Here is a 12,630-nt window from a genome sequence, read left to right as displayed (position 1 = left end):
GCTATTGCATACATGTCTCTTTATTCTTTCATGATTGTTTGAATGTGTGACGTGGACTGTTCCATTCAATGTTACTCCCACAGCAGAGGTTCAGTGGACTTGACTTTTCCATTAAAGTTAGGTGTCTGAACCAGTGCTCTGGCATCCTGCTGCATAATACGCAGCAACAGCTTAAACATGCCTTTATTTTTGTGTTGTTAAAAACATGGCACAAACACACGTTTAAACATAGCTGTATATAGTTTTTAACTGACTGAATAGGATATAATAAAACACACATGCTAACACGCAGTGGGTGAAGAAGTGCATTGCGACCTTTGGTTAAAGCTGCACCTTTTTAATATGTGAGCAGTCTGGTTAATGGTGTGATATGCAAGAAAACACCCTGCGTTAAAGGGGATATAACTGTGTGTTTAATTGCTAAATGCTCTGGGTTTCAGCTATGCGTTGGATGTTTTATGTTTACAAGACTTCTTTTCGTGTCCTGAAATGTCGGTTCTTTAGTTTGAGGGCATGGGGGGGGGAAAATTTAGTTTGAATAAGACAAAAAGCAGACCCTGTGAATATTGTATGGGAAAATAAAAAATTAATATATGAATGTGGTCTGATTGTTTTGTTTGCATATGGGATTGGGGAACATTATTCTTCAAAAAAAAATCTTTGAATCATAATTTGAATAGTCAGCTTGTGTTTTAATTTACTACAGTTAATTTACCCCTGACACTTGATAATTACTTCAGCCGTGCTTAGCAAGGTAGCATGGTTACTGGCTCATTGCTCAGGACATCTGTAATGCAGGCAGTCACAGTCATAAATCTCTTCATGTTGGAGTAGAATTCAAAGTATTTAACTGCAGATGCCAGGAATTATTTGGGACCTACTGCATGTTTTCACATTAATTCTGTAGATACAAAGTTATGGAGGGAGCTGGAAAGGTGCCTTCAATTAGTGTTGTCCAATTACAAAATAAGAACTTCAAATAAATAGTGACTTAATGTGTGATTTGAGGTACTTTCTATTGTGTTGCATAGTTTAAAGAACAGATATGGTAGGCATCATTGTTCTGTGTGGACACCTTCCAGAATTACTCTTCTTGCTCAGTCAGTTGCTAGATATTAAAAAAATGTCAAGGGTGTTTATACAACAGTTGGATTAAGAAAAGCTTTTGTCTAGAGGTATGGGTAAGTTCTCTTTCAGTGATGTGTTACTGTTATGGCCAAGTAGTTGCCTGGGGCTTTTTAAGGTGCACGGCACCCAGGATTTTGAAGTAACTTTAGTTGTGGTCTAAAGTGCTTTTCTGCTGAAAGATGATAATCATAAAAAAAAAAAAAAATTAGACAAAGTGAAAAGATGAGTCGGTGGATCAAATGACATGTGTGATGATGATGAAGGTTTTTATCAAGGAGGGAGGAGAAATGTGCTCTGGACCCCCGCAGATTTAAACAATTCCTGAACTACCAGGCTACCAGAGGGCACAAGTGCAGCAACGATACCACAACCACCTCCTTCAGGGGTGAGATGAAACCAAGAGTTTAACACAGGACCTAAATGAGATGGATGAAAAGTCTTTCACATTCTTCCCTTGACTTGCAGAATCAAGTTCCAGAAAAGCAAGGTTATGCTGTGTGCACACTGAGGGTGCTACTGATTTCTATCAAGTTAAGTTTTGTGAGACATGAAGGAAAGTGATGACTCAGCTTAGCCTAGTAAAAACTCCTGACAGTAACAGCTCTCAAAAAGTTCATTATTTGTATTAAAAAGTCCCTGTTGCACTCCACAGGGCAAGATGTTATGTAAACGTAAGGTGGTTTTACTTTTCAACACTTCTAAGCAGATTGATTTGACTCATGCCTTCTCCCCACCTACTGACAGGAGCCAGCGTACACGTGCGAGTGGCCTGGTCAGCATTTATTGTTTGCAACACATTTTTAAGCAAATGGACTGCCTTGTGTGTCCATGTTTTATGTTTTTTATTACAGGCTGTTTTGCTGGTGAATTAACAGGAAAGGGAGTGGCATGGGTTATGCTGTAGTTTTGTTGCCAGCCTCCTGTGTCAGGATGGAAGGTCCTTAAATGAGTCATCTGAACTGTAGTTTTACCAGAGTGCAGAAACGATTCCTGACAGGAACACTAGGTTCCTTAATTTCACTGTTGATCATTGTGTTTTTAGTTATCAGTAGAGGCCGTTGAACAGAACTTCCTTCTTTTCGTGATCTGAATCTCATTGTGAGACACCGTCCAGTTTGGAATACAGCACATGAGAGGCAGTAGAGCAGGATGCCATCCCTTCAACTGCCTGCATTGTTCAGGTGCACATTCCATAGCTGAATGTATTTTTTGGTGTGTTTCCACAAGAAGGATGCAGTGACCTCCTGCAGACGTGTGACAGTGCATAGTCCCTTATCAGCTGCATATTTAGGAGGCCTCCGTTTGATGGAGTATTCCTGGCTTTAGCAAGAACCTTTTTGTTAGGGATGGTTTCTATGCATATCTTGGATGTTCTTTCCTAAATTAATGTACAGGGATTTTCCTGGCACCAAGGACAGTAGATTTATTCAGACTTTACTGTAAATGAGTATTCTTTATAAATCATCACGAAAAGAAAGTACATTGATATATTTGATGTGCAGGTTATGAAAAACCAAAGAGAAGCATAGCATTTTCTTCCTGGAAAAAAATCAAACAGGAGGAAAAAGAGGTTGGGAAGGATAACATTGATAAGAGACAAGAGGTTTTTTGGCACAGCACTGGCTTTTACTCTGGTGTTTGGAGAACACAATACCACTAGATGTCAAGAAAGTAACTCAACAGGGACAGAAAGAGGGGGTAAGAGAGGGGAAAGAAGGAGGAGTTAGTGAGTAATAAAGGGATTTTTAAAAAGGGAGAGGACAGATGGGACCCATGTGCTGGGTTTGTGAGGCTTAAGGAGTGCCTAGCTTGCTCCCTATGGTCAGGAGGTGCTCCCTCTCCAGGGATGCTGGTGGCCTTTGGTGCACTGATACAAACCCACAGTGACTCTCCATTTCTGTGTCAGTGATTGTCCTGAACTACTGACTCAAGACAGTCAGCTGCCCATCCATTCTGCATGTCTCTTTCACTCACAGAGATGCCTAAGACATTCAAGACCTCACCACCACAACACACTTGCCCTTCTCTGGAACAAAAGCCATCAGAATGTAAAAATTCACAGAGCAGAAAATGAGTCCATATTTCATGACTTGCACAAATCCTTAGGTCAAGCCCCTAGAGAGTTATACTTCATTAAGTGGAATTGTGTAGCAAATGGAATTTTTACCCTCCTGCAAGTCTCACCTTAGAAAGAAATTGCTTGAATTTCAAAATGCAATTAACATCTTAAAAAACATTGGAAAATAATGCTTTTAGGCAAAGTATGTGGCATTTTTTGGTCTAAATATTGCAGTTTAATTTCAATTATAGACTCTTACTGTTTACGATATCTTGGAACACAGCACATGACAGGATGTCTAAAACATTTGTTTCCTCCAGGTTACATTACTTTCCTGCAAGAATACTCAAAACCAAAAACTTCCTTTATTTTTTATTCCAAAACCCCAAGAGTTGAAAGTTGAGGTGCTGGCAGCCAAGAGTCCTGCATGCAGTGAACAGCAGAGGAAAACACTTTTGGGTGTCCTGGGAATCGGTATCACTCTGTAGGGTTGGGCTCAGGATATCTGTTTCTTCTCCATAATATTTTCTCATGACCTTGATTGGAAGTAGGACTGCTGTAAACTAGGATTGCTTCTGAGCACTTGACTGGAAGCAGTAATTTTACTGAGGCACTTTTCTGGAAGTACATGGAATGCATAGCAATAAAGAAATAGGATGAATGGCACATGTCTGCAAGTATAAATCAATACATTTGATGAATGCCAAGACAAAAACATTGCTGCCTACTTTCAGCTCATCTCTGTAGGACTGAACTTTCTTACCATAAATCCTGACAATAGTGCATGGTAAAAAAACTCAATTAAGTACAAAAATTAAATAGAAATATTGAACTTCCAGCAGTCCTACAGGTAAAATTCCATACAGGGAAGGATGACTGATTTAGGGCAGAGAGTGCTAATAGGTGCATTGGTAACTGATCTTCTCTACTAATGTATAAAGGAAACCAGTATCCGTGAGTGACAGGAACAAGGTTCTGCATTGAAAGGTATTCAGAAATTACAATATTGGCATGTCTTGCTGTAATGTGAGAATTTCAACATCTGAAATCACTGCAGAAACTATACTTCTGCCTTTCTATTACTGGCAGACCAAACACTGCATTCAGTCATGAGATCCCTGCTTGGTGAATACAGTCACTTGACACTCTCTCACTGCCTTTGGATGTTTGGCTAGGGAAAGTTCTGATGGGCTTTTACCATATTCAAATAGTGATAATTATAAACCCCTTCATCTTTGTCATACCTGTGGTGCATATAGATACAGCCTAAATTCCCTTAGAACAAAAGTAGTTCTGAAGTCATAACAAAAGCCCCGGGAGAGTGGGGCTAGCCTGGCATTTCAGCCAACTGGATTTGTCTTCTCCTCTTGAGGCCCTACTCCTTTCTCAGGACAGCTGTGCATTTCATGGCACACAGAACCATCCACTTTCCATGAACTCCTAGGAATATAGCAAGATAACAGGGAGGTATGATTTGGATCACTAAATCATACTTCCTTCAGATGCATCAGCTATAAAATGAGCATTTATACAGGAAGGGCTCAAAGAACATACCACAGCCTTCAGCACTCAATAGCAAGCAAATGGCCTGTCATTAAAATACAAGCTCATGAGTCCCAATGAAGATTCCCCAGACAGTAGGCCACTGCAAAACCTTTAGCAGATCTGAAACAAAGGTCACTGATAGAAATAAAGTTGAAAGAATGAAATTATGAAAGACCCAGATCCATCGCACCTGCTCACTTAGGTCAATTTAATGAGTTTTAGACACTGTGCTGGAAATAGCACTCCCACAAAGCTCTGCACACAGATTCGCAACTCCATGCTTTCATATTTTTTTTGTGGCTATCCTTCAGTGCTCTTCACAATCTTTAAATCAACCAGATGTGGACACCTGGATGGTGGTACAAGATGGGCAGAAGAAACAGGTGCATATGAATAGGTATTTCCTTGCCACATGATAAACACTAGCTCCTTTTATTATGGATTTAGAGCAATAAAGATTCTTTTTCCCCTATTCTGCAGACTAGGCAGTGGATCTGAGGAGGGCAAATCCTTCTGTCTCAAGTTCCTCATTGAGCTTGTGGAAATAACTCCAAGGCAATACTTGTGTCGTGCTATGGTGCAAGGCTGTCGCAACTCATGTCAACTTCCAGACTCCAGGACAGAACGGAAACCCTCCTGCCCACCTTGTGAAACCTAATAAGTCTTGCTCTTGTTTATGCTTTCAGCCCACCCAGGCCTGCATGGCTGGTATCATGGATTAAATCACTGGGAAGTGGAAGTGAAGGCACATGACAGCCAGAGAAGATGGAGAGGGAGAAGGCAAGTGCAGCAGTTTACTTCTGGGCACTTTGCTGTGCCTGCCAGAATGTGGAGTATCTTTGAGTGGTGATTGATGACAGTTCAAAACTGTTGCACAGTGTCTAGTTCTAGCTTTGAGTGGTAGTTGTAGAGGTTGACACACAATCTAAAGGACAGAAGACATACTGGACAACCTGTCTGAGGGTGGTGCTGCACCCCAGGGATGCCTTTAAGGCAGAGCAGATGACTGCTCATTAATTACACCTCCAGAAAAAAAAAACCCATTGATTTGGAAGGTTTATTTTTAGTATGTTGCCCCTCCAGTTTGGCTGATTTGGCTGATTGGCTGTCAGGATTTTCCTTCACATCTTCATTTGCAAAAACTGCTTTCAGGTGTGAAAGAAACACCCCAATCTTTGGTCTCTAACATTAGTACTGCAGGACAGCAAGTGGAATGCAAAGAGTGAGCTACTGATTTTTCTGTCAACACTGAGAGACTTTCAAGGACAAAAACTGTTGCTAGATGACTTATGCAACAAGGTCTGTGAGATAACACAGTGTGACAGCAAACTCCTGAAGCTGAGTAACTGGGTACTCTGAGCATATCTTTACACTTTCTAGACCAATAAATAACAATTCCTGTGCTCTACCAGGCACTCTGAGTAAAGACAGGATTCCATAGTTTTTAGGTAGCTCTGAATTTGAGTTCCACATGTGTTCCCTTGCCCTTTCCCCTCAGTGCTCACCCAAGCACTGAAATTGGCTTGGGTGCTTCAAAACTACAGTACCCTTGCTGTAGTTTTGCCTGCCCTGTGGCTGGGCTGCAAGACTTCTGCTGTGAGATTCTTGCACTGCATTTGGGACCCACATGAAAGATGATGTGTTTCCATGTCAGTAGCCTAAAGAGAAAGATTTCAGTGTCATTCTAGAAAACAGAGAAGGAGAGTGAAGAGGTCAGTCTGGCAGTTTTGTGTAGAGTGGCTGGGCAGAGGGGGAACACAGGTAAGTATAGGCAGTGTAGAAGCTGCAAGGCCAGATCTTTCCCAGACCCAGGCAGAAGTAAAGGACTGTAACTGAGCAGCACTGGGAACCACAAACAGGGAAAGCGCTGCAGCCATTTGCACCAGGTAAGGTGTGGAGCTGAAGGGATAGGACAACAAATTAGCTGCATTGGCAGAACTACACAAGTTCAGCCAACACAACAAGATCTCCCCAGACGGCACACTCAGGCATTCAAGAAGGCAGAGATCCCCCAAAGGTCAGCATTGCAGGAGTTGGGATTACTTCACAAGGGACAGTTTCCTATCAGTGGCTATGGGACAAGAATCTGCTGCTAGTGCAGAGAGGATATTTATTTTCTCAGCTGGAGAGCTCTCCAAATGGCAGCAGCTGAGAGAAATGCAGACACCTTCAGGAGAGTTGCAGGACAGTAGCAGTCCTCTAAAACTTATACTCTCCTCAGCCTGTCCGAGTTTCCTAGGCAAGAAAGCAAGGATTGCAGTGCACCTTGGAGGAGCAAAGAGCATAAAGAACAGCAAGGAGCAACTTGATGCTGTCAGAAAATTCTGCTACTAGACTTGGGTACCTGTGCTTGGGAAATTTAATGAGAACCAACTGCTGGGCACACAGGCAGCAGGCTTTGTGCAACATCACGATGCGAGGCTCCAGCGTCACAAGTTAGTATTTTGGTCCATCTTGGTTCCATTGATGCAGATCAATGGAAGCAGCCAAGTTTCAGCTGTCAGGTAGCTGAGGATGAGGACATTGCACTCTATGCAACACTGTCTATTGCATGCATGAAGACAGGAATACACAGAAATCCTAACTCTAAGAAAGAGTCTTAGTGCCCAAATGAGATACAGAGAGCAAGGTCCATGGAGCACTAGGAAGCCTTCTGGAACAAGAGGAGTCTGAACAAGAGGAAAAGGCTGCACTTTGATCTTAATGAAGTGATTTTTGGCCCTAAAAATTCAAAGGTACCCAGAGTAATATTTAAAGTAGAATCTGGGGAAAAGCAAACAGGCACAGAAGAGCATGTAGTGTATGTAGACTGATGTGATATTAAAAAGTGAATACATCTAGGGTTCAATGCCACTTGGGAAATACCAGAAAGGAAATGAAAATAAAAATTGCAATAAGTAAGGACAGCAAGATAGACTGTTAATGCCAGTTCATTTTCACATGCAAAATTAAATGTTGGTGTCAGGGCAAAACTGGCACATCCTTGCATGCAGCCTGGAGGAAGGATTTAGGGATGCTGAAATGGTTATCTTCAATGAACAATGAACATCTCAAGAGCTGGGATATGGAAGATCAATAGGATTCAGTGTTACCTTGCTGATAGTTTCATGGCAAGGAAGGAGTCAGTGCCCTCCCTCCCCTCTGCAAAGCTCTGGTCAATGCACTCCTACCTCCCCCAATGCCAGCAGAATATTCCCCATATCCACTGAGAGCACTGGGAGTGCTCTTCTGCTCCTACAGAAGCACTGCCTGGGCCTTCAAGGCCCATCTCCCCTGGCACAACTCCTGTGATGCCAGCTGGTGCCTGTGCCCAGCAGGACAGGAGCAGGTGGAGAAGGGATGAGTGTCAGTGACCCCAGTTCCAGCAAGCACTTACTTCCCTGAGCAGGTTTGGGGGCTTCCTGTGGAGCAGGGTGGTAGCTAGTGCCCCCCCATGTGCAGCACTCCCCATGCCCAGGAGGCCCAGAGGGCTCTCTCTGGCCCCGTTGGCTACTGCGCACAGATGAAGCCAGCTGGGAATGGTGGTGGGATGAAGTTACTGAAAGGCTTCAAAAACTTCCAACACACCCACCTCTAGTTAGTCAATTGACAAATGTGGGGAATGAAAATCTTCACATAAAAGAGTGGGGCCAGCAGTAGTAGCAGGCAGTGATTGTCCCCCTGTGCTCAGCACTGGTGAGACCACACCTCGAATCTTGTGTTCAGCTGTGGGCCTGTTACCAAAGGTCAGTAAAAATAAAACCTCCTTAATACTAATGTAGCATTAAGAAGCCAGCAGTCTTCATTGAGCTGGGTGCACAAGGGGATAGCTCCTCCAAAATCTCATTCATGCTGAGTACAGAGAAAGCTCTATTTTATATACTGTATTTTATATATACTTTGATAGGATTTCCTAGAGGAAACATATATATATAAGAATAATTTCCCTGAAGTCATTAACATACGTTCCCTTCCCTCTCTCCATGTGTTCTTCTGTCCTGGGGGTTTCTTTGGTGATCCCTGGTAGTCAGGGACTCCAAAGTCATAGCTGACAGCCTTGTGAACTTGTAAAAGTCGGCACAACTGGGCTGGTTCCTTTCCAATTCTTCTTCCTACAGAATAAGCACTGTGCAGTTCCACAGGTCAATGGTTTTTGAAGAATAAGCACTATATTAACACACCCATTGTGCAAACAATTCTTCATCTGGCAGCAGGCCTCTCTGTGCAAGAAGGGAAATGGAGGTGCTGGAGTGAGTCCAGAGAAGGGCAACAGGGCTGATGAAGGGTCTGGAGCTCAAGTCCCCTGAGGAGCTGCTGAGAGAACTGGGTTCTTTAGTGTCAAGAAAAGGAAATTCGGGAGACTTATCACTCTCTACACCTGCCCGAAAGCAGGTTGTAGACAGGCAGGGGCTGGTCTCTTCCTCTCAGGTAGCAAGTGACAGGATGAGAGGACAGCCTCAAGCTGTGCTGGGGAGGTTTAAGTTGGACATTAGAAATAATTTCTTCACAGAAGAGCTGCCCAAGGAGGTGGTAAAGTCAGTATCACGGGAATTGTTTAAGGAAAGACTGCATGTGGCACTCAGTGCTAAGTTTTGGTTGACAAGGTGGGATTCGTGGGGCTGGCTCGGGGATCTTTTCCAACCTGCCTTCTTCCGTGCCGCTGTAGCAGCTGACAATCACAGCGCACACTACCCAGTCCGCGGTCCTGGCGCGGGGCACATCGGTACCGGCCGCAGCCCCGCCGGCGCTGCTCGGCTGGGCCGGCAGGACGAGAAGGAAGGGGAAAACGGGAGGCTCCCTTCACGCCTCGCCCCTTGGCGGAGGCAGCGCGCAGCGCGACTCCCGGGCCGCGCCTGCTCCGCGGGCGGGGCGGGGCGGCTGCGGCCCGGCCCTTCCCTTCCCTTCCCGCTGTGGGCGGCGGCCATTGGCCAGGCCCGCTTCCGACATGGCGGCCAGCGCGGTGTCCAACCCGTCCCAGCTGCTGCCGCTCGGTAACGATGGGGGATTCCCGGGGCCGCAGTCGGGACCCGGCCCGGGGTCCCTCTCCAAGGGGTCACGGCGGCTGCGGGCCCCTCGGGGGGGCCGAGCTGCGCCGGCGCCTGGCGGGAGGACGGGAACGCGTGGCGTCAGGCGGCGGGGCCCGTGCGCGGCCCGGGGGGGATATCGGGGTCGGGGGCCAGCGGAAAAGGAGGATGGGAGTAGGGGATAGGTGTGAGGGTGTTGGGGTCTGGGGGGGTGAGGTGTGCGGCTGTGGGAGTGTCTGAGGGAGGCCGGTGGGAGTGGGGATGGGTGTAAGGATGTCGGGGGGATGGGGGCGGGGCTGTTTGTGTGGGAGAGTGGAGGGGGAATGTGTAAGGTTGTGTGGAATGTGTCTCTGTTTGTGTAAACAAACACAAAAAAATCCGTAAGGCACGAAAGACTTGCTTTGTAGAACGTATGCTTTTATGTGTACCTACAGAACTTGTGGACAAGTGCATCGGTTCACGTATTCACATCGTGATGAAGAGCGACAAAGAAATTGTTGGGACACTTCTAGGATTTGATGATTTTGTCAGTATCCTTTGATGGACGTTTAAGGCTGTCTGCTTTATGCTCTGACCTAAGTAATTTATAGCTCTTGAGAGTTTTGGGTTCGCTGAATAGAACCTTTTTATATGGATCAGTTGTATTCTGATATTTTCAATTTTCAGGTAAAATCACATTTTTGCATAAAATGAAAATAGCATTAAATAGCCTAGTTTTAAAATCTGGACCTTATTTTCCTTGAGACTGGATTTTCAGATATGGTGCTGGAAGATGTTACAGAATTGTAAGTATGTTTTCTGCCTCTTGTTGCTATTTAATGTTTCTTTCACTGAGGCAAAGTACTGTGTGAGGTCTGCTAGAAAAACGTTTTTTACATTTATGGAATACTTGCCAGCTGAGTATTTTAACATTGGACCTAAAACTATATAAAGTGATCTGTTCAGGACAGCCATGTCATAGAGTAGCTATTGCATGGTTTGTACTTGTATGGGGATCCTATTGCAGTCTTAATTTTGCATGGGTTGTGTGGGAAGCTTTCCAGTAGTTAATTTGTTTTTACACTTCTTTAAGACCTAGGCAAAGATTCAACAAGGCAGCAAACTTAAATATTTTTACTTTGTTTACATGTTGATGTATCGTATTCAAGAAACTGTCAAGCTTTAGCGGGTGAACACACGTCTTCGTGTACTGAGTAGAAGAGACCTTTTCAGTTTGCTTTCTGTACCTAGGTGCTCCATTTGTCAAGATCATGCTGCCGTGTAGCTGATTTAGTGTTAGTTCCTGTAATGGTCACCTTAATGCAGGGATTTCTGTCCGTTCTGTCATCAAATCTGGAGCCATTGTCCCTGGTTCTGTGTTCTTACTTACTCTTTCTAACGCTCCTTCAGTGAGATCACACCTGAGGGCAGAAGAATCACAAAGCTGGACCAGATTCTGCTCAATGGAAATAACATAACTATGGTGAGTCATCAGAGGCTGCATGTGTTGACTTTCTGTGCCTGTAAATCAATTGGTGATTATATTCAGCTCCTTTAAGCCGAGCTTTCCTGACAGTTCCACAGGAAGTTTCAAGTAGCTTGTCTGCACAGCTGGCCATGAAGCCTGGACTTCCAGTGCAAGGGCATTTCTAATTTTGTGGGAAGAGGAAGGGTCAAGTGGAAAGATTTGAGTCTAAGTTGGCTCCGTATGAATGAGACATTGTCTCCCTTGTATTGTTTTACCTCTCTTGCACCTCTGCATTGTGTGTTGGAGCAGGTGCCATCCTGTGTTAATTTCTAAGCCTTTTTTTTGCTTTGGTTATTGTTCTGCATGTTGAAAGGACAGCATACATTCTGACTCCTTGTGTGGGGTGAAATGCCTACCATCCAGTTAAGCTGGGGGTGTGTTGCCCTTGAAGAAGAACCTGGTGAATTTTCAGCAAGACATAGATATGTTTCTGCATTAGATCTCGTGTCTTTTGGACATGTATCTTCCCATATCAGGAAGTCCGTGCTTTAGACTTATTCTTATTTTGATCCCAAAACCAGTGAAGCTCTTTCTCTTTAGAAGTGCTCAGCTGATAAAAGATATCCATAAAAGTAGTGGTTAATCCTTTTTTTTTTTTCCCTCATGTTTTTTGTTTTGTATGTGTCTTTCTGTTCTTCAATTCTTTGCTTTCTTCACAAGGAGGTGCTATGCTGATTTATTCCCTGCTGCCTTTTTGGTTTGTGCATCTCTGGCAATAACTGACTTCCTCTGTTGGGAGAGTCTGAAAGCCACTTGTGGTCTAGCATGGAGTCTCCATGTCCTAAAATGTTTGTTGTAAAGTAATAGCTGTCCTGTATGGGTTTGTAAAGCTTCACTCTATGGCACTAATGCAAAAATATCTTACTCTTTTATAGCTGGTTCCTGGAGGAGAAGGACCTGAAGTATGAAGACATGATATTCATATGTACTTTACATATATATATGCAAAATATAAATAGAGATTTTGGGGTAGAAATGTTAGGGTATGGATCATTCGTTTGCTTTGCTTACATACTTGACATTGTACAAAAGACAATTCTTTAAGAAAAGTGCTGGTGGTAATGTTGATTTTGTAAGTTGAAATCATGACTTGTAAAGAGACACTTGAACCTCTTCTGAATAAAAGACTTTTTCTTTGTTGGTTACTGTGTTCTGTTATGCGAGTGCACAAGTTTGATAATTTTATAACTACTTGATGGAGTAGAAAAATGATGGTTGTGTTTTGGTTGCCATCAGTCTTCATTTTTTCTACATCTGTTGCATTTGTTTCTGGCCCAAGTCTATATAATACACAGGTCATGAGCCAGGACATTGCTGTGATTTGGCATACATGCAGATACTGAGCTGGATGTTTTGTTCAAAGTCTGTGTCACTGGAAACCATGTGGC

The 12,630-nt window shown here is 43.8% G+C and overlaps 1 protein-coding gene across 2 annotated transcripts; it reads left to right on the top strand.

The window, feature by feature from the left end:
* Window positions 1-9,592: 9,592 nt before the first annotated feature.
* On the top strand, window positions 9,593-12,384 carry LSM5 (LSM5 homolog, U6 small nuclear RNA and mRNA degradation associated). Of its 2 annotated transcripts, none has more exons than XM_041459090.1 (5): window positions 9,593-9,702; window positions 10,170-10,265; window positions 10,493-10,520; window positions 11,125-11,197; window positions 12,118-12,384. In XM_041459090.1, the coding sequence occupies exons 1-5, from the start codon at window positions 9,657-9,659 to the stop codon at window positions 12,148-12,150; spliced, it is 276 nt and encodes a 91-aa protein (XP_041315024.1). In that variant the 5' UTR covers window positions 9,593-9,656; the 3' UTR covers window positions 12,151-12,384. The 2 variants fall into 2 exon arrangements, with proteins under 2 accessions (XP_041315024.1, XP_041315025.1); XM_041459091.1 differs by having other exon boundaries at window positions 9,606-9,702; window positions 10,485-10,520; window positions 12,118-12,141.
* The last annotated feature ends 246 nt before the right edge of the window (window positions 12,385-12,630 follow it).

Source organism: Pyrgilauda ruficollis, unplaced genomic scaffold (assembly GCF_017590135.1).
Source record: "Pyrgilauda ruficollis isolate IOZ18807 unplaced genomic scaffold, ASM1759013v1 scaffold130, whole genome shotgun sequence".
Classification (NCBI taxonomy): Eukaryota; Metazoa; Chordata; class Aves; order Passeriformes; family Passeridae; genus Pyrgilauda; species Pyrgilauda ruficollis.
Note: the sequence above shows the minus strand (reverse complement) of the source record. Positions and strands in the feature narration are given on the sequence as shown.

Coding starts and splice junctions, on each gene's coding strand:
- LSM5 (XM_041459090.1), top strand. CDS start 9,657: ATGGCGGCCAGCGCGGTGTCCAACCCGTCCCAGCTGCTGCCGCTCG. Junction 10,266..10,492: donor AGGATTTGATGATTTTGTCA/GTATCCTTTGAT, acceptor CTGGATTTTCAG/ATATGGTGCTGGAAGATGTT. Junction 10,521..11,124: donor CTGGAAGATGTTACAGAATT/GTAAGTATGTTT, acceptor ACGCTCCTTCAG/TGAGATCACACCTGAGGGCA.